General features: G+C 36.0%; 1 protein-coding gene across 1 annotated transcript; it reads right to left on the bottom strand.

Moving 5' to 3' along the window:
- Positions 1-3,614: 3,614 nt before the first annotated feature.
- Positions 3,615-19,558, bottom strand: LOC120090455. The gene is made up of 14 exons (XM_039048131.1): positions 19,422-19,558; positions 19,252-19,309; positions 18,959-19,075; positions 18,506-18,603; positions 18,314-18,397; positions 17,514-17,650; positions 17,150-17,222; positions 16,553-16,598; positions 16,310-16,419; positions 7,368-7,475; positions 7,223-7,282; positions 6,096-6,157; positions 5,165-5,477; positions 3,615-5,014 (listed from the first exon to the last, which is right to left on the bottom strand). Exons 1-14 carry the CDS (start codon positions 19,491-19,493, stop codon positions 4,211-4,213), a joined length of 2,142 nt encoding a protein of 713 aa, XP_038904059.1. The 5' UTR covers positions 19,494-19,558; the 3' UTR covers positions 3,615-4,210.
- Between the last annotated feature and the right edge of the window lie 2,020 nt (positions 19,559-21,578).

Raw genomic sequence — 21,578 nt, 5'->3', positions numbered from 1 at the left:
GCGAGGGCAGATGAACAAGAGCGATGCATAGTGATTTGTGAGTGAAAAAAGAAGAGAGAGCGAGATTGTTTTTTCGCGTGCATGCAAGAATATTTTGGTAATTCACCCGTTTGATGTCAACAAAGAGTCATTCGACATTTTTTTCAAAAATCGGGTCATTTCACATTTTTTACCTAATTTTTGGGTCATTCATCCAGTGGACATAAAATAATGAATAATATCCAGAAGGGATAACAACACACAACACTTTAATAAAGGCCCTAAATTTCATTTTTGTCCTGCATTACTATTATTTTAAAAAATATTCAAATGGCTACTTAATTAAAAAAAAAAATTAGGGTCTAATTACCTTTTTGTCCTTAGCCTATAATTAACTATATTTTAAAAAAAAAAAAAACTCATAACTTTCCATGATTCATGTGCAATATTTATTTCAACTATTTTTTTTTAAAATTTTCCTATCATTCTTTCTCTATCCATCTCCGCTTATCTCTTGTTTGCTCCATCTTCACAACAAAATTTGATTGTTGGGATTTCTGATTACTTAAATGATATATATTATATATAATGGGATGTAAATGAAATTTATGATATATACTGTGATTTATGTCAAACAATAAGTCTATGATATTTATATATTGTGGTATATTTCATATATTGGTTTACACAGTAATTTATGTTAAATATTGTGTCAATCTCTAATTTATAAACTATAATATTTCATATATTGATCAGAATATTTTCAAATACCTAACAAAATGTTCTAAGATATATTTAAAATAACCATGAACCATTAGAAAAACTAACAAGTTGATACGTAAAACCAACGTAAATAGAAAATAAAATTTCATTAGATGTATTTTATCTCTCCTATTAACCAAAGAAATAAAATCTCCAATTAAACAAAATAATAAAATCTCATAAATAAATGCATTTTCTCTCTCCAACTTTAAGGGTCTTCGTAAATATAGAAAATTTCACCTAACGTCACATTCTCTCTCTAGCCGGCCACCACATTCAAGGGTATTCTAGTATGAAAAATCCACTAAATCTTATATATGAAAATATCAAAAAGTTTAAACATTTATGAGAATAAATTTTGAAGAGAGATTTGAAGGGAACTCAACATGAGGAGATTCTTAGCAGAAGCGGATAGTCCAAATTCCATTAATTATTGAATACAAAATTTACAGTAAACATACAATTAGATATGCATTCAAGATTAAATTATAGCATGCGTTTACAAAGAAAACAGGTTTCAAGAAACCTCACCTTTGAAGAACCTTTCTTCAAGTAATCCCTCGTACTTGCCACGAACAGAACTCCTTCTTCGTGGATCTCCTTTTTTACACGCGGACACTACCAAGCGAGAACCCTCTGTATTCTCTTTTGGGATTAAAGAACTCAAGCAGGAGTTGTGGACTTTGCTTGAATCTTTGGTAGAGAAAAGGAAAAGGAGAGGATGAGAGGGAAGATCTCATAGAGAACTTTTCTCTTTCAGATTGTGAATCGATGAAGAAGATGATCTCTCAACTTCTTTTATCACAAGTTAGTTATTGAGAGAATAATAGGAGAGAGTTATAACTCCTTCCCTTTTATTAATTTCAAATAAATTAATAAAATAAAATATATAATAACTACTTATTATATATACACTATATGTTATATCAGATATAACATATAGCCTATAGTTTTATATTGCATCAAATACAACATAAACTATAGTTTTTATTCTCTCTTAAATATACTGGCATTTAATAAATCACACTTATATTAAATCCATTTATATAAATCTCATTCATATAAATGATATTTGGATCATATTCCAACATTTTATTCCTCTCAATATAAATCATATTTATATTTAATTACATGAATCTCATTCATATAATTAGTATTTAAATCATATTCAAATTTCTCTCATAATGTATCAAATACATTATAATTAATTATATCATATATAATTAATTACCTCAATTAATTTGAACACTTCAAATTAATCTAAAGAATAAATCTTTGTTGAACTACAGTGGAGACCTTATGGACCTGTAGATTACGGTACTCGGATAATTAATTAATCTCTTTAATGAAATTACCCAATATCCATTAACTGCCTGTCACTCCACTAAAGACCGATAACTACACTCTTCGCACTATAGATATATTTCTATGTCTATTGGATATAACCAATCAACAGTGTGGTGATTCTTCACAAATTGCTCGTAAGTATAACTGGGCCAAAATACCGTTTTGCCCCTATAGTTACATCTAACTCCTTAAGTACCACAGATTTCTCTAATGAACAGTAAGCCATAATGCCACTATGACCAAGTCCTCCCAGGCCCGGAAAGAGTGTAGCCATTATGTTCAAGACCTGGAATCAACCTTTAAAGGAGCAATTTATCTACTTGCCCCCGCATCGGGGAAGGAGTGAATTTCGTCTTGTGTAGCTGAGTTCCCAACTCCCCAGTCAGACAAATTCCCAAAATGGTAGGCTCGTTGAGTTGACAATCTGGTCACTTTCACCCATACAAATCAAAGAATCACATTCATGAGCAAGAGTTCACAACTCACTCGAGATTCAGGTCATGTCACTTCCGGTCATGTCACTTCCGGTCATCCTAGTGAAATGTAAGCCTCTATTATTAACAGCTGATCATTTCGTGGTCTGATCTTATACAAACTCTTTGTATAGGAAACCTAATGTCTTCCCATGAATGATCAAGATCAGATCATTTGTAGCATTTTACAACACTTGTAATACCCACAAAGCCCCAACCTTATCCATCTATTAAAGATCCACTTGTATGTCTCTACATACTTGTTTAAATTGTACGTACTTGTTTCAATTGCTCGGATCTTAGTTTATTGAATTGAATATATGCTTATAAAATAACACTTATTTTACCAACAACAATATATTTATACAGAGTTTACAAACTACAAAATTACAAGAAGATTTAAGACACTATTTCCAACAAGATTAAATTTATAATAATCCCTATAAGTCTAGCGCTGGCGAGAATATAACTCAACTAATCATTATGCCATCAACCTCATATTTTCTCTTTTAAAACAACGATGCTGATCAGATTCCTTACTCCCACCACAAACACAATTTCAATGGGCCATTGGCCAAAACAAAGGGAAAACAAAGTTATGTTAAATAGAGAGGCTTCCAGTTTTGCTCTTTGATTTACTTGGTGGTGGTTGGTTCATGTATTAGGAAGGGGAGAAGTTTTCCCACTCGACGAGAGACAGAGTTTAGAGACAAACTCAAATATAATTCAATTACTTAAGACGTTATAGTATCTGCTAAATACCAATCAATTCTCCGCCCTCATACATAGTTCAACAGATGAAATTTAAAAATATATATAATAGGTTGTCGATCACCCTACCTGGATTCAACAGTGCAAGAGAGAATAAGTTCAATGTCTCGGAATCATCAAAATTTATAAACAGGCAAAGTAACAGTACAATTTCAACTCCATCTAATATCAACGTGTATTAGTAAATAATTTCATCTTGCATATAATCACATCATTTGGTTAGAAGTACTGAACTTTTGACCCTAACATCCAACCAACATAGATGATGATAAAGAAAATTGGTGGTAAATGAAGAAAAATAACAATGATAATTAGAATGCAGGGAAAAGGACGAGGTTAATCAAATGTTAGTCTAGCTATATCAACTAAAACACAATAGGGGTCGACCATAAGTCCAAAACTAGAAAAAAAAAAAAAAAAAAAAAATTTACCGCTCTACCTACCAAAATTTACTGAATTGAATCCGAACAATTTACATGAATTTGTTGACCCACTTGTTTTCAGAACCAGGGAAACTAACTCCTTTACTAACATGAGTTTGCAACTCCTAATGATAACAGAGACACAGGAATGATTTAGAAAGACCATTTGCTGTATGTGTTGATTTTAATTCCATTGGCTCTTCTTTTCTCGGTCATGACGGATGTTTGGCATTTAGTTTTGGAACGCGAACAACTCCAGTTGGATTTCTAGATCCAAAACTCCAACAATTGAACAGAAACAAACAGGGGTGATTGTGTTGAGGCGATCAATCCCTGGGTTACAAACTAGTATGGAGCTGGAATCATACGCCTTCACACAAGTGAATCGAATTGCACTTTTAACGACCAGTTTGAAGCAATTCCCCAACCAGCTTCTGATTCGCACACCAAAGGCATTTACTTGAAAAGGCTGGACAGTGGACGCTTACACTGCTCGACATCTGTTGTATCTCTATGTTTCTTTTCAATATTCTCCTTTCCCTGAGGCACCTGATGATGCTCTTTCTTGACGGACTTTCCTTCCTGCCCTGCTACTTTGTCCATCTTCCTCCGGTTGATCTTTCCAGTGTGAAGCAGCTCCTTGGTAACCTTATCACGTGCTTCCTGGGAGGGAATAATGTTCTTGACTTCATTCCCCATGGTTTCAGGATTCTTTTGCATATTCTCAGCAGCCCCCACTTCAAACTGATGACATTTGCTTGACTCCAGCATTGACTCTTCCATCGAATGTAAGCCAGCAAGGGGTAATTGAGATGCTTCTACTCCCATGTTAATGCACCTTCCATTCTGAACCACCTCGTCAGAAATACTTCCCTGCTTCCTTCCAAGCTTATATTTCTTATTCGCTTCCCACTTAACTTCAAAACCAGATTGCAGTTTTTGAACTTTCTTGTTTCTTTTAATCAATTGGCCCTTCACCAAATCAGCGGCTGGTGAATTACAAGTTTCCTCAGTAGTAGCATCGACACAGAGATTTTGTTTCCTGTAAAGAATGTTTCCATCTCCCTGCAGAATTGCATCTTTCAGGGTTTCCAAGATAACTTTTCCCAAGACATATCTACTCTCACTCAAAGTACCCTTCCCAAGCAGTTGATAGTCAATGTCAAAACCCTGTCTCTTGTTTTTGTAGGATTCAACATCATTCACCAGTGCTTCAAAAATGTTAGCAACATCTTTGGAAGTTTTATTTGACACAAGTACCTAAGAATAAGATCTCTAATTATAACAGGCACAGAAAAAAGGTCGAACATAGTTGACTTTCTCATTAATGCAATCAGGAACCTTAATATAGGCATTGGTCAGCAATATAAATGAATTATTTACTTAAGTTAGTATATATGTATTGTTTACCAAACTAGAGCATGGAGAGTCTGGAAACGTAGACATGGCTTCTAAGAGAGAATCTGCTGAAGTCAGAGCAGCTATGCAACCTTGTACTTTTGAAGCAAAATGAGTAACCCCTTCAGTAAGCTCCTCCTCGGATGTAAATTGAGCCGAACTCGTAATCTCTGGCCTTAAATTGATCTGCAAAAGAGAGTTTTCTCTTGCATAATTCACACCTTCATTCCAATCCCCATGGTACAAGGTGGCAGCAAAAGCCAGAACTATAAGAGAATTCTGAGGGTTGTTAACTAATGCCATGTGAAATGCCAACAATGCAACCCTGTACAATTTACAGATCTCATCAGAGGCATACTATTTGATTGATGTGCCGAAGATCTAAATTTACCTAGGATGGAAACATGGCTGAGATATCCATATTGACAAAATGCCATTTATTAAGTTCAACCCGGGAAAAAGAAAAAGAAAAAGAAAGAAAGAAAGGAAAAAACAAGTATCATAGAAACAAGTGCCTTCATATTGATAATGTATCGTCTCTAAATTTCTCAATTTGGATGTACATATAATGATGGTTTATTCATAATAAAAGTAGTTAAAATTTCACCATCATCCCCATTAGCTTTCTGTGCAACACTAGCAATAGTATAATGGACTATAATATTAAAGAATAACTTTTCTTCGTAAGGCCAATCATAAATAACATTGTTTAATCATCCATTATCAAAGGCTCTTGAATTGAATGATCTTCGATCAAACCATAGCTGATGGAGGCTCGTCATTTATCGATTACAAAACATAAGTTCAATAAAACTGAAACAATTAATACAAAAGAAAATACTAATACAATGAGTAACATAATATTAGCTACAGAAAATACAATGTTAGAAATGAATGGGAAAATCTAGAACATAAGTGAAAGAAAACTAAATAACGAGCTAACCATATATTGCAGTCCGAAGGGCAATCACAAGAAAACAATTTATCCAAATTGAAGAACAATTTCTGCATAGAATAAAAAATGAGGAGCAATCAATACTCAAATCATATGCAAAGAGTCGAGAAGCACGCTAAAGAATCCAAATATGCATAAGAAAGTTAAATTGACGATTTCACCAGTCCACACCACATCCACTTGTACAAGATCCCAACTCACAAATTCCATAATTATTCACTGCCAAGCAAACAAGTAGTACTATCTTAAATGCCCAAGGAAACATTAGTTTCCAATAATTCATATTCTAACTTGTATCCTACATTCATGGAGACGGCTTAGATTCCCATGAAAAAAGGAAGACCATCATTTTTGTCTCATTTTTCCGGCAAGTGTTTTAGGGCATCCTCTTTAGGTATTTCAGAATGTCAGAAATTAGATGTTTTAACTTCTGTATGGGATAGACTCTCCAAATATATTTTGCAAGTAAAAGAACGTACAAAAGCCCAAGGTTGGCAATGGGGCAGGGCGGGGCCGAGGATGCACTCCCCATCCCTATCCCCGCCCCATTCCCCGTTTTGAGGAGTCGGGGTCGGGGAATCCCCGTTCGGGAATCAGGTCCCCATAGGGAAAAATTCTCCATATATTATTTTTTTATTTTTAATTTAAAATCAATAAATTTTTATATTTATATTACAATTTCTAGGTAATAAGTTGGTATTATTGTTATTTTATTTATTTAAATTAATAATAAAAAACATTTTAACATTTCTTTATTTTAAAATTTAATAAAAGGTTAAAAGTTAATTATATTATGAAATGAAATAAAAAAAAATAAAAAAACAAAAAACAAAAACAGTAGCTTTAGAGCTACTGTATATATACAAGTATATATATATATATATATATATATACACTTATAAATAAATATATATTAAAAAAATTAAAATTATACAGGGCGGGGGTGGGATACCCTCCCCATCCCCACCTTGTCCCCGATTCGGGGACCCATTTTGGATCCCCGGTTTGACCCCATCCCGGTCAAACCAGGGACTCCCACCTCGTCCGACCCCGCGGAGATTTTTGCCAATCCCCACTTGTTGGGTAAAATCAAAAGAGCATAGTACAGCACTTACCATCAACATTATAGAACTTAGTGAAGATTTCTTAATGCCTTGTTTATCAAGATAAGCAGCCTGCAATCATAACTGCAACTCAGATACATACTAAGATTTAGGTCGAGATCACGTCCCTAGTGAAGTAATCATCAGAAGAGCATACCTGAAATGGTAGCAGCATTTCAAGCAGGTTGAACCTCTGAAGCAAATAGAGAGAAGGAACGGCTGCTCCATAAGATAGCATATAATTCAATTCCATCATTAACCTGGACTGAAAATATAGAGAATGTTATCAAAGTAACCTAACAAATAGTAGCTACTAACTCTAAGTTCCCGTTAGATAACCATTTTGTTTTTGGTTTTATGTTTTTGAAAGTTCAGCATATAAGTACCACTATTTTTTGTAGCTTTCTTGCTTTATAGCCTACTTTTTTAGAACATTTTAAAAAACAAAGCTAAATTTTGAAATCTAAAAGAAGTAGTTTTAAATGTTGTCAAAGTAACCTAACAAACAGTAGCTACTAACTCTAAGTTCCCGTTAGATAACCATTTTATTTTTTGTTTTCTATTTTTTAAAATTCCGCATATAACCACTACTATTATTTGTAGTTTTCTTACTTTATAGCCTACTTTTTTAGAACATTTTAAAAACAAAGCTAAATTTTAAAATCTAAAAAAAGTAGTTTTAAAAAACTTGATTTTATTATATAAATTTAGCTTAGAATTCAAATGTGTGTTTTTAAAGAAAGTGCGAAGTTTACCAAAAACATTGTGTGGAAACAAGTATGATTTTCCTTTTTTAAGAAAAAAAATTAACATCCACAAAATTGTAATATAACGCCGAACACGCCTTTTTTTCCTTTCAAATGCTCCACTAAGATGGAATTCCTTTTACTTATCTTTCATGGAAACATTGTACTTCTCTTCATCCTAGCTCATCCTTTTGCTTCTTCTAGTCAAACTGTTTGCTCATCTTGGCTGCTATAGAGTAGTACAACACAATCAAATATCGATTAGGAGCATTGAACCTGGAGAGGTGATCCACCACCGTCTTAGCATCAATGATATCCTTGTAAACAAAAAAGGCAGTACCCCTAGAATCCTTGTTCAAATATGCCGAATTGCCCCATACTTGCCAAAAATTTTGTATGTCTCTTTGCTGGTAATGTTACATGGCAAACTTTGTACATACAAGACTTGGTTGACCTTCGGCGGTAGCCTCGTGTTTCCATTGCAGGTGTTAGAGCATTTAATATTTTGTGTTATTTGTGTTTTACATTGTTATTTAGCTTATGTTAATTTCTCATGTATGTAAAAGCCCATTGGATCTCTAGTACTTAAGCTTGTTTCAATAACTTTGTAGATGGTTGGAAACCTTAATAGAAGATCTCCAATATTCTCCCTCTAATTTCTCTCAACTCTCTCTAAAAGCTTTGATGGTATCAGAGCCCTGTGCGGGCATTTCTCCTCTTTTTGAAAATATCACATGCCTTATTAATAAACCCACCATTGATGGGAACATCTCCTCTCCGCCAGTCTCCTCACCAGAATCAACTCCTCCATCCACCCACAGTAGCGACTGCTCTAGCTTCAACACTTTTGTACCCCTTGCTCCAATGGGCATGACCCCCCCCTCCTTCCATCGAAACTTCAATACCAACTTCGGTGTCAGCTCCACCCACTTCTCCTTCGGAGTCAACAATAGTCACTCCTATTTCAACTCCTCCAGGCAATAGTGCTGCTATGAATAAAATCATCAATCTATCATCACAACTATAATTTTCTTCACTCTCTCCTCTTCCTCTTATATACCCTATAATTTCACTCCTTTATTGTCTTTTTTTTTCCCTCTATACAACCTTCCTCCCAAAATCATTAAAAAAAAAAAAAAAAAAACTCAGGTCTCAACTCGGAATCACAAAATCTCAAAAATTCTCATTCTTCTCCCCTTTCAAGAAAATCTCCCAAAAGCTTTCCTTAATGCCTTCTTCTTCTTCATCTTATATCAATTTTGTTGGAAATTGTAGATCCACAACATCCATCTTCTAACCAGCGGCGGATTTAGAGTGATTATTCAACTTCATTTTTAAATTACTTTTAGATTTCTTTTTATTCACTTTTTTATAAAGCTTCAACTTCAATAAATCTTCAGCTTTTAAATTTCTTCAACTTCTTTTCCTAGTTTGTGAGGTAAGTTTTTTAATTTATTTTTCATCTTTTTAAGTTTGTTATTTTATTTATGTGCATTTTTTTTAACCTACTCTCAGTCTTTATCTCTCACACACCCCAACACACTACACCAATACCACCTTTCAACCCTTCAAATTTCCATTTTCATTAAAAATAAATAAAAGAGAAAACTCACAATGAGTTGTTACATCGATCATTTGGCCTTTTTTGAACTCTTCTCTCTCCACCTCCACGTACACAACCCTCATCCCTTTTAATATTTCTATCTTCTCACTTCAATTAATATTATCTTTCACCTCATCCTCTTTCCTTTTCAATCATCAAAATCCCTCGAATCCTTTATATCTCTCAACTCCTTTATTAATACTCCAATGTCTCTCTCCCTTCCAATCTCTCTCGATTTATCATTTCATACTCCAAAATCAAACTCACAACACATCTCTATATATGATCCATTTTTTTATAAGATACGATTTCATTGATTGAATAAAATATCCTTAGATACCAAAGGTACAAAAGACCCATTTCATAGGGTATACAAAAGATGTTTCCAGATTGCAACAAGAAAGGAAAAGCCATGGCTTTTAATAATCGGTATATCTTTGCACCAAAAAAAAGCAGTATGTATGATAGTATCCATAATGTTCTTTGTCGATCTGGATTTTTCCTGGAAGATTCTTGCATTTCTTTCATCCCAAATCTTCCACAAAATAGCATAGGTAAGGCATAACCATAATTGATCTTTAAAGGCTTTGAAGGGTGGGTGACTAATCAGTAAACGCGGCCAACTCTGTGTATCAGAAGGGAGTACAACCGACCAGTTAAAGGCATCAAATAGCTCATACCAAAGCCCTCTAGAGAAAGTGCAGTCAAAGAAAACATGCTGCCAGATTCATTGTTGTTTTGGCAAAGGCGACACCAAGAGGGAGAGAGGTTGATCCAAGGACAGCACTATTGTAATCTATCCATGGTATTAAGGCAAGAGTTGTTGATTTCCCATAGGAAGAATCTCTCTCTTTTTGGGCAAGGGCATCTCCAAAGTCTCTTGAAAAAATCATCCGTGAGTGAGAGCCTGCTATTGGTGAGGAGAGTGTATAAAGATTTAGTGGAGAATCCTCTTGACTCAAGCTTCCATATCCATGTATCGTCTCTGTCAGTAGGGGTCAAGTTTGGAAGAAGATGGGTGAAGGCTGCCCATTCTTCAATTTCATCATCCTTTAAGTGTCTTCTAAAATTTAAAGCCCAAATGTAGTGTTCATTATTCCAAATCTCCGCCATAGATGCATTTTTTGTGACAGACAACTGATATAGCTTAGGGAAAGTCTCTTTTAGTGGATGTCTCCAAACCATAAATCATGCCAAAATGTCATAGATGAACCATTTACCCATGTTATAGCAAATATCCATAGATAAGATCCTTTTGTTGCAGAATAAATTTCCAGGGGCACCTAAAAGAGAGGGTTCTATAAGTTGTTGCCTTTAGATCATAATGTTAAGAACCATACTTTTCCTTGATCAAGATTCGCCAGAGTCATTTTCTCAAGGTGAAAACGCCAAATTCATTTGGTAAGGAGGGCTTTGTTGTGTTGGTTGATATCAATGATTCCCAACCCACCATTTTCAAGAGGTTTCTTTATGCAATCCAATCTCATCAAATGGGATAGTTTGCTATCTTTGTGACCAGACTATAAAAAATTCCTAAAAAAGCATTCAATGCCATGATTTTTGTTGGGGCATGAAAGAGGGATAAATAGTAAATAGCCTGGTTGGATAGGGTGGCATTTATCAAAGTTAATCGACCACCTTTGGAGAGAAAGTTGTGCTGCTAAGAGTGAAGCCTTTTGTCAATCTTGTCCATGCTTGGTTGCCAGAAGGATGGAGTGTTAGGCCTGCCATATAAGGGAAGACCCAAGAATGTGGTTGGCCAATGACCCACCTTGTATTCATATTTTGCAGCAACAGAATCAACCCAGACCTCATCACAGTTTACTCCCAAAAATTCAAACTTTTGTCTATTAATATTTAGCCCAGATGCATCTTCAAAAAGGCCAATCAAATTGATGAAGATATCAATCATCCTCTATTGTCCATAGAGAAAAGGATAGTGTCATCTGCGAAGAGGAGATGATTGATGTTTATGGTAGATCTTGGTATCGAATATCCACAAATTAAACTTTTTTCACCCGCCAAAGAAAGGATCCTACTAAGACAATCCATAATAAGGATGAAGAGGAAGGGTGAAAGAGGGTCACCTTGCCTTAGTCCTCTAGTGGCTTTAATTTTCCCTCTAGGTTTGCCATTAATAATGATTGAGAAATTGGTGGAAGATAAACAACCCCTAATCCATTGTCTCCCTTTAGTACCAAAACCCTTCAATTTCAGTATTTCATCAAGAACATCCCAATCAACCTTGTCAAATGCCTTCTCAATGTCAAGTTTAATGGCCACCCCTTTAGTATTACTAGAGTGTCAATCTTCAATAATTTCATTGGCAATCAATGATGCATCTAAAGATCAATCTACCTTCGACAAAGGCTGATTGGTAAGGCGTGATGGTCGAAGGGAGGACTTTCTTTAGGCGGTTAGACAAAACACGAGCAATAATCTTGTAGAGGCAAGTAGTAAGGCTAATGGACGAAAATCTCCCACTTTCTTGGCATCTATTTTCTTAGGAATAAGGCAAATATATCTCTTATTAACATTTGCGTCAATGATTCTATTCCCAAAAAAATCTTGGAACACTCTAATTAAGTCAAGTTTTAAGATGTTCCAAGATTTTTTAAAGAATTCGATGGTGAAACCATCAGGCCCTGGCAATTTTTGGTTCCCCATGCCTTAATCGCCATCAAAATCTCTGTCTCGGTGAAAGGAGATTCTAAAGACTGGCTAAGATCATTATCAATGGTATCCCAAGCCAAAGGATGTGGCAGAAATCCGCTCCCTGATTTTCTGGTGAAGTGTTTTATGTAGAAAGAAATAAATTCAGCTTCAATTTCACCACCATCCTAAAGCAAATTAACATTCTGTTCATTGAGGATTTCAGTAATACAGCTCTTTCTCTTCTTAGCAGCCGCATACCTATGATAAAAGGTTGTGTTTTCATCCCCATTAATCAGCCAATTGGATTTGCACTTTTGCCTCCATTTAATCTCCTCATTTGCATTAAGGGATAAAATATGTTCTTTGATCTCAAGTCTCCTAAAAGCAAGTGATTCTGTAATGGTGCCAATTTCAGCAGCGTGATCAATAAGACCAAGCTCTTTATGAAGTAAAACCCTATGTGATTCAATAAGACCAAAGGTTGTTTGATTCCATTCTTTAATCACCTGTTCGAGTCCCTTTAGTTTGTTGATAAATCCATGCCCAGGGTGGCCTAATAGGATGGTTGTTCCACCAATTTGCAATAAGAAGAAGGAAGCTTTTGTGGTTGAGCCACATATTTTCTCATCTGAAAGGGGAAGAGCCCCATTTCTAATTTCCAAGAGTTAGTAGAAGGGGATAATGGTCTGAAGTCGGTCTATCTAATCTCCTCAAAGATGCATTAATGAATTTGGTGATGATGGATTATGTGCATAGAAAACGACCAATCCTTGTGTGAGTTGGTGGTGTACGAAAATCGATCCATGTAAACAAGTCATTAGTAATAGGTAAATCAATGAGTTCTCGATGATTGATAAAGGAATTAAAATCAGACATGGCTCTGTTCGTTCTACAGCTGTTTGAATTCTCGTAAGGCCATTGGACGAGATTGAAATCACCTCCAATAATCCAATTTTCTTCCACAAGGCAGAAAAGATCTTGTAGTTCAAGGATAAAAAATCTGTCTTGATCTATGGATGGTCCATAAACCCTTGTTAAACAAAGATTAAAGCCATCAGCAAGAGTGAAAAGGATAGTCCGGGAGTATGCACCTTTGGTGATTGAAGATTCTCTAAAAGAAGTCGCATTCCACATTATAAGAATGCCCCCCGAAGATCCGATCACATCCAGAGAAGCCCATTGAATTCCTCTAGGACTCCAGAGAGATTTGATGAAAACAATATCTATATCACGACACTTAGTCTCTTGGAGGATGACAATGCAGGATTTTGTTTAGTGATCAATCTCTTAATGGTAGCCCATTTCTTCCACGATCAAAGGCCTCTAACATTCCATGATAGGATTAACATTAAGATGATTGACTCCCCTCCTGGATCAAGGCCTTCACTTTCTTATCATAAGCAATTGAACACTCCAAATTTTTTATTTCTCAAAGGCCCTTTTTCTGTTTAAGGGTGTACTTGTTTTTTTCCTTTCTAGTTGGTATTGTCATGATGCAAAGACCACATTCTTCAAACCATGGTGCAAGAGCAATCAGATGAGGCATAGGGTTCATGGGAGGATTGTGCGTAGAAGGTGGAGGGGGGAAGTAACATTCGTGTCGGGGATTTTCCATGTGTGAAGCCATAGGTTGAAGAGGATTGTTCTGGGGAATAGATTGAAGTGGGCTGGAGAGGTAGCAATCGGAGTCAACTTCTGTTTGGTGGGGGATGATAGCTGTGGAGTGTTTGGTACCAGCAATGAAAGTGGTTGGTTTATGGTTAATAGTAATATGTTTGGAGGGGGATTGAGGGGTGTTTGATGGTGCCGGAAGGTCTAAAAGCGACGGAGAATTTTGGTTTGTTGCAACAGGTGGGTCTGGGTCAATAGATTGATTAATGGGTAGTGTGTTTGATGTGGATGGGTCAGAGGATGAAGTACAGATGGGGTCCACAATGGTTAAGATTTGACCAGATGGATTGCTGCTTGGTTGGCATGTTTGGGGAGTAATGTCAGTGTTAAGGACAGATGGTTGGCTAGAAAGGACAATAGACTGACTAGCAAGGACAATAGGTTGGCTGGCAAGGACAGAAGGCTGGCTGGAAAGGACAGTAGGCTGCTGTGGAAGGATAGGTTTTTCAGGAGATTGTTGTGCAGGGTGGTACTGCATCTGAGTGGGTACAATACAATCAGAAAAATTTGAAAGTGCCTCTTTCTTCATGCTATTCCTCGCCATATTTTTGGCCGGAAAGCCATGGATTCCGGTAATAACCCCCACATGGTAATCTGCAACAACAAAAGGGTCGATCCATACAGAAACCTCCAATGAGGATGATGAAGGAAGAATCACCCTTACTCGAGGAAGCCTGTTTGATTTTGTTCAACTTTAAGGCTTATTTCCGCCATTCTGTTGAGAAAGCCTGTTTGATTTTGTTCAACTTTAAGGCTTATTTCCACCATTCTATTGAGGGTCTTGTTTACCACTTCAATTAATCCACCACATGCTTCACCAATGTATTTGAAAGTATCTATGTCCCACATATCACCGACAAACCTCTAACTTTTATCCATCCTCCATATGAGGGGACAACTTGTTCAGTGTGGTATTCTTCATGGTTCCATGGAGAGAAGAGTATTTGATATTTGCCCATGTTTTCCCAACCTTTGTAATTACCCAAAATCTTTGCTTGCTCTGAGTCTTGACAGCGCAATATTGCTTTGTTTGGTTGAAAGGGAGCAATGGAACCAAAAGCATTAACTTCAGCTTGAATGGCCCTGAGAATGTTATACCATTTATCATGGGAATTCTTCCTTCGGATAACAACTATGTTGTTTGTAAAGAAAGGGACCTAAGAGGGTACTGGCACTGTCGTTGACTGGTTTGCAACAAGAGAGGCAGTTGGTTCTTTGTTGTTCCATTGTTGACTTCAACCCGTGGAGCCTTATCCTTTTTCAACCATGTATTCGTCTCTTTTCTTAATGAGAGTACCCTTGAATGTTGGTGGTTGACATTCGTAAGTTGTATTAACAACATCTAAGCTATAAAAGGAGGTGAGCTCTACAAATGACTTCCAACCTTTTCGATCTTCACCAGCGGGGATGATGAGGCAGTTCTTTCCCCCATTGTAATCCACTTTTACCAATTCAAAAGAGAATCCTCTCTTGTGGTGATCTTTTCAATCCATAGAACATGATCATCTACCCGGATTTCGTTGAAGAATTTTTTGTTCAAAGGTGAAATGAGTAAGCTCTTTAGGGTGTCAGTGATCCATCGAAGTGTACTCCAATGGATCGAGATGGAGAAGGATCTATCCTTGGCTTTTTCTGTAAGACTAAACTTTGTGCCCCAGGAAGAAGGATCAATCTCGATCAAGAAGTTCTTCCTTTCTATTGAAATTTGTCGGTGGTGTTGTGTACGGTTCATGATGAGAGGGAGATGTTGGTTTAAGAGGGGGGAGCATGGCGGTGGTTGCCAGAGTGATGGTTTCTATATATGATCCATCAACTACCATATTCAAGCTCCGAGTCGTGGAAGTCGTTCAACCGCCACGTTCACTTGCGGGGATGTTAGATCATTTAATATTTTGTGTTATTTATGTATTACATAGTTATTTAGTTTATTTTAATTTCTCATATATGTAAAAGCCCATTGGGCCTCTAGTATTTAGGCTTGTTTCAATAGCTTTGTAAATTGTTGGAAACCCTAATAGAAAATCTCCAATATTCTTTATCTCTCTGATTTCTCTCAACTCTGTCTAAAAGCTTTGAACAGGGAAGGCTGTGGCCATGGAGGAAGGTTTCTTATGACGCTTTTTGGGAGAAAAGGAAGTGCGAGCGGATGTTTTGTGCCGAAACAAGTATAATTTTCAAAAACAAAATGGTTATCAAATGGGCTTAAGTAGGATAGCCAAATAGAACAGTGTCAAACCTCATAAAGTATGTTCTTTTAAGAGCATATACTAGAGACAAGACTTCCTATTACAACATACAACTGAAGTGTACAAAAAGAGAAAAGGGAAAGGAGGAGAAGAAAACACTAGATAGGGAAAAATAGCGGATATTTTGACAACAAAGCATGTAAAGGAGATTAGTACTGTTCAACTTCCTCAAGATTACCTTAGCCAAGCTTGTGATGGAAGGAGAAAGTTCACGCATTGCAGTCTCAGTTTCCTTTGAGAGTGACAAACCCAAACGAGCTGCAATTCTTAAGCCACGCAGAATTCTAGCTGCAAGCAAAATCAAACATGTGATAAAACTAGCCTAGTTAGTATTGTTGACACCTCAGAGACCACTCTCAGAGACCACTAGTCCCAAAAAATTATCACGTCCAAAGAGTGCACAGGAAATTGTAAAACCTACCACAGTCCTCCTTGAATGACAATGATGCAGGAATTAGTGTCCGCAGCTGAGTTCATGTCCATGTCATCCAACAAATGGGGGAAAATCTTTATATAAGAAGAGGGATGGATAAATAAAATACGGGTAAAATGTAAACTTGACAGTGTACTGTCTCTATTAGACTTTTTTCTTCCAAATATAAAATAATGAATGGCATAAAATGTTTTTTTCCCCCCTTTTTTAAGGAAATACTATTTTCCTTCAAAGAAATCTCTCCTTTCTTTGAAATGACCAAATCAAATTCCATGAAACAAGTATTTGTACCGACAATTGCCCATATAATTTAAAGTTAAAAATGAAATGGACTGCAAGACATGGACACTGCTTGAAAGAGATCATTTTAATAGGAAGTAAATGAAAAATGTTTAATATTCCACAAGTAATTAATGGGTAATTCGGATATTGTGACCAATTAGGTTTTTCTAACAAGTTAAAGGACTAGATTATGCTTAAGATAGTATTTGAGCACTGACACAAAAGAGACATAGTACATGGGTAATATTTTTCCATTTGACCCTCTAAATAAATGCAGTTTTTTAAAAGGGGAAAGATCTTCACCTTCAAGGACCTTAAGTCTGCTATCCCTTCAGCATAGTCATAGATTTTGTTCAAAAAGGGATCAAAGAATAAACTGCTTCAACAATTATCAAGATAAACCTGAATTAAACACAAACTGAACAAGACAATGAAGTGGCTACTGAGAAAATAGGTTTCTGATAGAAAGCAGATTTCCAACAATGCCAAACTTATGTTGAATATCTAAACACCTCAGAACATTTAAAAATCATATAATGCAAAAACCTGATATAACGACTGCTAACAAGGCAGAAATGTGAACCTAACATTGTAAAAAATATATTTAATAAAGAATACAGATCAAATGTACATGTATGAACTAATATTACACACAAATAAAACTGACCTGTTAATTGTGAAATCCCGGTGCATAGAGTTCCTCCACCGGATCAAGTCCTTTTTATCACATTTTTTTGGAGTTTTAGAAGATGTTACCCTTTCTTTTCCGTCAGCATGTTCTGCAACTGTTTCAAAACTTGAAACCTGATTGAAAATCATGAAAGCACATAAGTAGATCAATAATTGTAAAACTAATTGCTAGCATATACTAAAAAAGGCTAAAGAGGCTTTTGAGGCTTTTTCTCTTTAAAAAGTGAGATATAAGCCTCAATGAGATATGAAGTATAAGTCTTGATTTGATTTTTTTTCTAAAACAAAAAAGGAGGAATAAAAATCATAAAAGATGTAAATCTAGCATAATTGCATACAAGCACCCAAGAAAAAGCCTTGTCTATGAATAGTCCCTAGCATAAATAAATATTCTAAAGGTCAATATCATCACTACTATGAATAAATTATCCTTATCTTTCTCTCCAATATTTATTAAAGCTTTGGTCATATACATGGCCTAAAGAAACACATGAGATGAAAATCTCATGAACTTCTTTGTTATAGTGGTGAGAACAATGGTTTTACTCCAAAAGACTTTTAGAACATTATCAATTTGAGCATAACTCAACTAGTTAAGGCATCACACATTTGTAATCAAGGTAAAATGTTCAAATCAATACTCTTACATTGTTGAAGTTAAAAAATAAAAATTAAAAAAAAAAAAGCTTAAGAAACACAAAAATAAACTAATGTTAAAGAAGACCAAACCAATGTTAAAGGAGACCATTAAGTAGTCCAATGAAAATGGATCACTACCTCAGTAATGGAGCCTTTAATATTAACCGTACAAATAGGAAAACGACGCCCAACAATGTGTGCCCGATGAAATAGTTTACGGATCTGCATGGGACATATGGAATCAACTGAGTCATTCTTAAATAAGTTGATTTTGCTCTCAAGAGGGAGAGAAAACAATACTACAAGAAATTACAAGGTGGCAACAAATACCTGTTCAAGTCCAGCTGTGGTAATCACATCAAAATCTTTTGGTACTCTGTTTAGGAGTAAGTCTCTCACACATCCACCCACCAAATAGGCTTCAAACCCTATGCATTACAAGGAAATGAGGTCCTTTTCCGTGAAGTATCAAAATTCAAATTGATGCGACATAATGGAAGAATATACTGTCGAGCCAACTACTCATCAAGACCTCAGCTCAAATTATAGCTGATTAAGAATCAAGAATGGTTTCTCGGAAGTTAAAGGCGCAAATATTTTCTTAAACACGCTGAAGGTTGTTATCTGTTGCAACATATTTAACCAAACCACCATAATAGACAAGGATAATTCATCCAAGCCCTATTAATCAATTAACTAGCAGGACAAAAATTTGAGTTAAAACACGGGACAAAGCAATGTAATAGCTGCAAAGATACTGATACAAGCAATTAACAAAGTTACCTTTATCACGAAGAATTTTCAAGACGGTCCATGATGAAGATGGGATCATTGAACGAGTGATCCCAAACGCCCGTCCATCAATTTTATTCCATTTGGGCATGTGGTTGTTTGCTGCATCTACAGGTATGGAACACGGCTACCATAAGCTAAACAACCAACAAGTATAGTACGCAATAAATAAACTAATTTAACAGCAGAAGTGGCAGCGAAAACCACATTCGATGAGATGCTACTACATTAGTAACTTCTTTCATAGGTAGCGAAAGCAAAGGGAAGTTGAACAGAAGATGGACCTTGAGGACCCAGTGAGTGAAAATCCATTGCTGGGTAAATAGAAGCGTGCCGGAGCCTCTGATAAGCAAAATATCCAACGTCGTTATGGGACAAAATTAGAATGAGTGTTGAAACTGTTGGAATGAGGAAGAGGGCGGCATAATGCATAGAGAGAGAGAGAGGGATGTACCTGAAGCTTGATTAGGTCAATGAGGCGAGAAGTGAAGAAGGCGTTGTTGGCTATGAGAGAAAAAGACGCCATGAGAAGAGGAGAAATGAAGCATGGCGCGGTTTAGTATTGCACAAACGGAGGGAATTACGTACGGAAATTTGGCCCACCTTTCGTAAATACTTGAACTTTGGCCTTCTTATGATGTCTACCGCATGTGAAATGTCTGTTTAGTCCCCAAAATGCTTGAAGTCGTACATGCATAGCATATTCTCGCTCGTCCATCTCGTTTTGGACTTATTCCTCTTGTTCTTCATCGGACTGAAAATTGAACGTTTTAAATTTTAAATTTCAGACTTCCTCATTCCTCTCGCTAAAACTTCTTTCCTCTTCCTTAGTACAATATTTTTATCTCTCTCAAAATCGAATGCCACAACTTGTATGTGATTCGATTTCTGTACAGCCGAATGCCAAGAAATTGTCAACTATCTTCTTCCACTGGTGAACTGTCTCGTTTGCTCCTTTCTATGCCTCCAAAAGTTAAGGTAACACTAGTACAAATTGTGGTTTACATTTTTCATTTCTTGCATGTGATTCAATTTCTGTACAAATTTCTGTGACGATAGAAAGAACGAGAGGAAAACAACAGAAAAATAACAAGAGGAATGCACCATAAAAAGAACAAGAGGAACGAAAGGAAGAAACGAGGGGAACGAGAGGAAAGAGCGAGATCTTGAAACGAGATTTTTCCATAATACTCGATAATGTGATTTTTGTTCCCTTTTTTTCTCTAATTCTTTTTTTTTTCTTTTACCTGCAGTTGTAATGGCTAATCAGAAAATTGCTATAAAAGATTATTTTCCTGGATAGGCTACAAGCCTTTCATCTCACATTGGGATAAAAAAATAAGATAATCAAAGGGAAACTTACAGAGAGGCAGCTTCAAATGTTTTAGGAGGACTGTGTTTGAAAAATTCATGGATATGGACATAGTCTTCAATAGCCCACTAGTCCACCATACAACGCTCATCCTAGCGTTGCAATGCTATGGGCTTGATCTGGTTCACACGGGAGAGGTCTAGTTCGACCGATTCAGCTCCAATTCGATCCGGTTCAACCATTCTTGGACCGGTTCAAACGCCATTTTGATGCCTTGAAGGTCTGGTTCGAGTGGTTCGGGTCGGGTCGTTTCGGGCGGTTCTACACCAAATTGAAGTTGTTTTTGGATCTGTTTTGTAATAAACTAGTTATTTTTGCTTGCTTAGAATGCCAAAGTTGAACCATATCAATATAACTTAAATAATTATGCATGTGATGTATGTTGTATTTAAATTTAAACATGTTTATGCATATAGTATGCCATTTAGATTTGAAATCCCACCATAAGAAGCAAGTTATATGCATTATGTATATGTTATAAATTGTTATAATGTATAGAATGCATGTTTAGGGTTTCTGTTATTTAATATAAATGGTATATTAAATTGGAATACCTTTGATGTATGTTGTGGATGTAAAAGCAAGTCTAATTTTCATTAGTTGTTATAAAATTGAATTATACATTAAAATCCATAACAAAGATAAGTTGCATGCTCACGTAGGTTAATCACCTATTTTTATAAGTTAAAATAGGTTGACATCTTGTAAAAACATGATTACAAATTCAACTGATATATAATCCTACCTAAGGCTAGAGGTACTTAAGTTGACGGTCTACGAAATACCTCCTACCTGGGGATTATGGCCGAATAATTGAGCGTTGTTAACCGATTTTATAAGTTGGAATGTGGTTCAAAAGTATGCTTATTTGTAGGCTACCTAAAGAAATGAAAGGTGGTAACTTTTACGATCCTCAGGAAGATAAAGTGTTAATGTCGATAAATGCAACTTTCTTGGAGAATGACCACATAAAGAATCATCAACTTCGCAGTAAGCTAGTAATAGAATAAATGTCCAGATAAATGACAAATGCATCAACAAGAGTTGTTGATGAAATTGGTACTTCACATCCTTCTCAAGAGTTAAGAATGCCTCGTCGTAGTGGAAGGGTTGTGCAACAGCCTGACCGGTACATGTGTTTAACTAAAACTCAAGTCATTATACCAGATGATGGCTTAGAGGATCCACTGACTTTCAAACAAGCAATGAATGATGTGGATAAAGACCAATGGATTAAAG

This window comes from Benincasa hispida, chromosome 11 (assembly GCF_009727055.1).
Source record: "Benincasa hispida cultivar B227 chromosome 11, ASM972705v1, whole genome shotgun sequence".
Taxonomy (NCBI): Eukaryota; Viridiplantae; Streptophyta; class Magnoliopsida; order Cucurbitales; family Cucurbitaceae; genus Benincasa; species Benincasa hispida.
The sequence above is the reverse complement of the archived record's forward strand: the minus strand, read 5'-3'. Positions and strand labels throughout refer to the sequence as shown.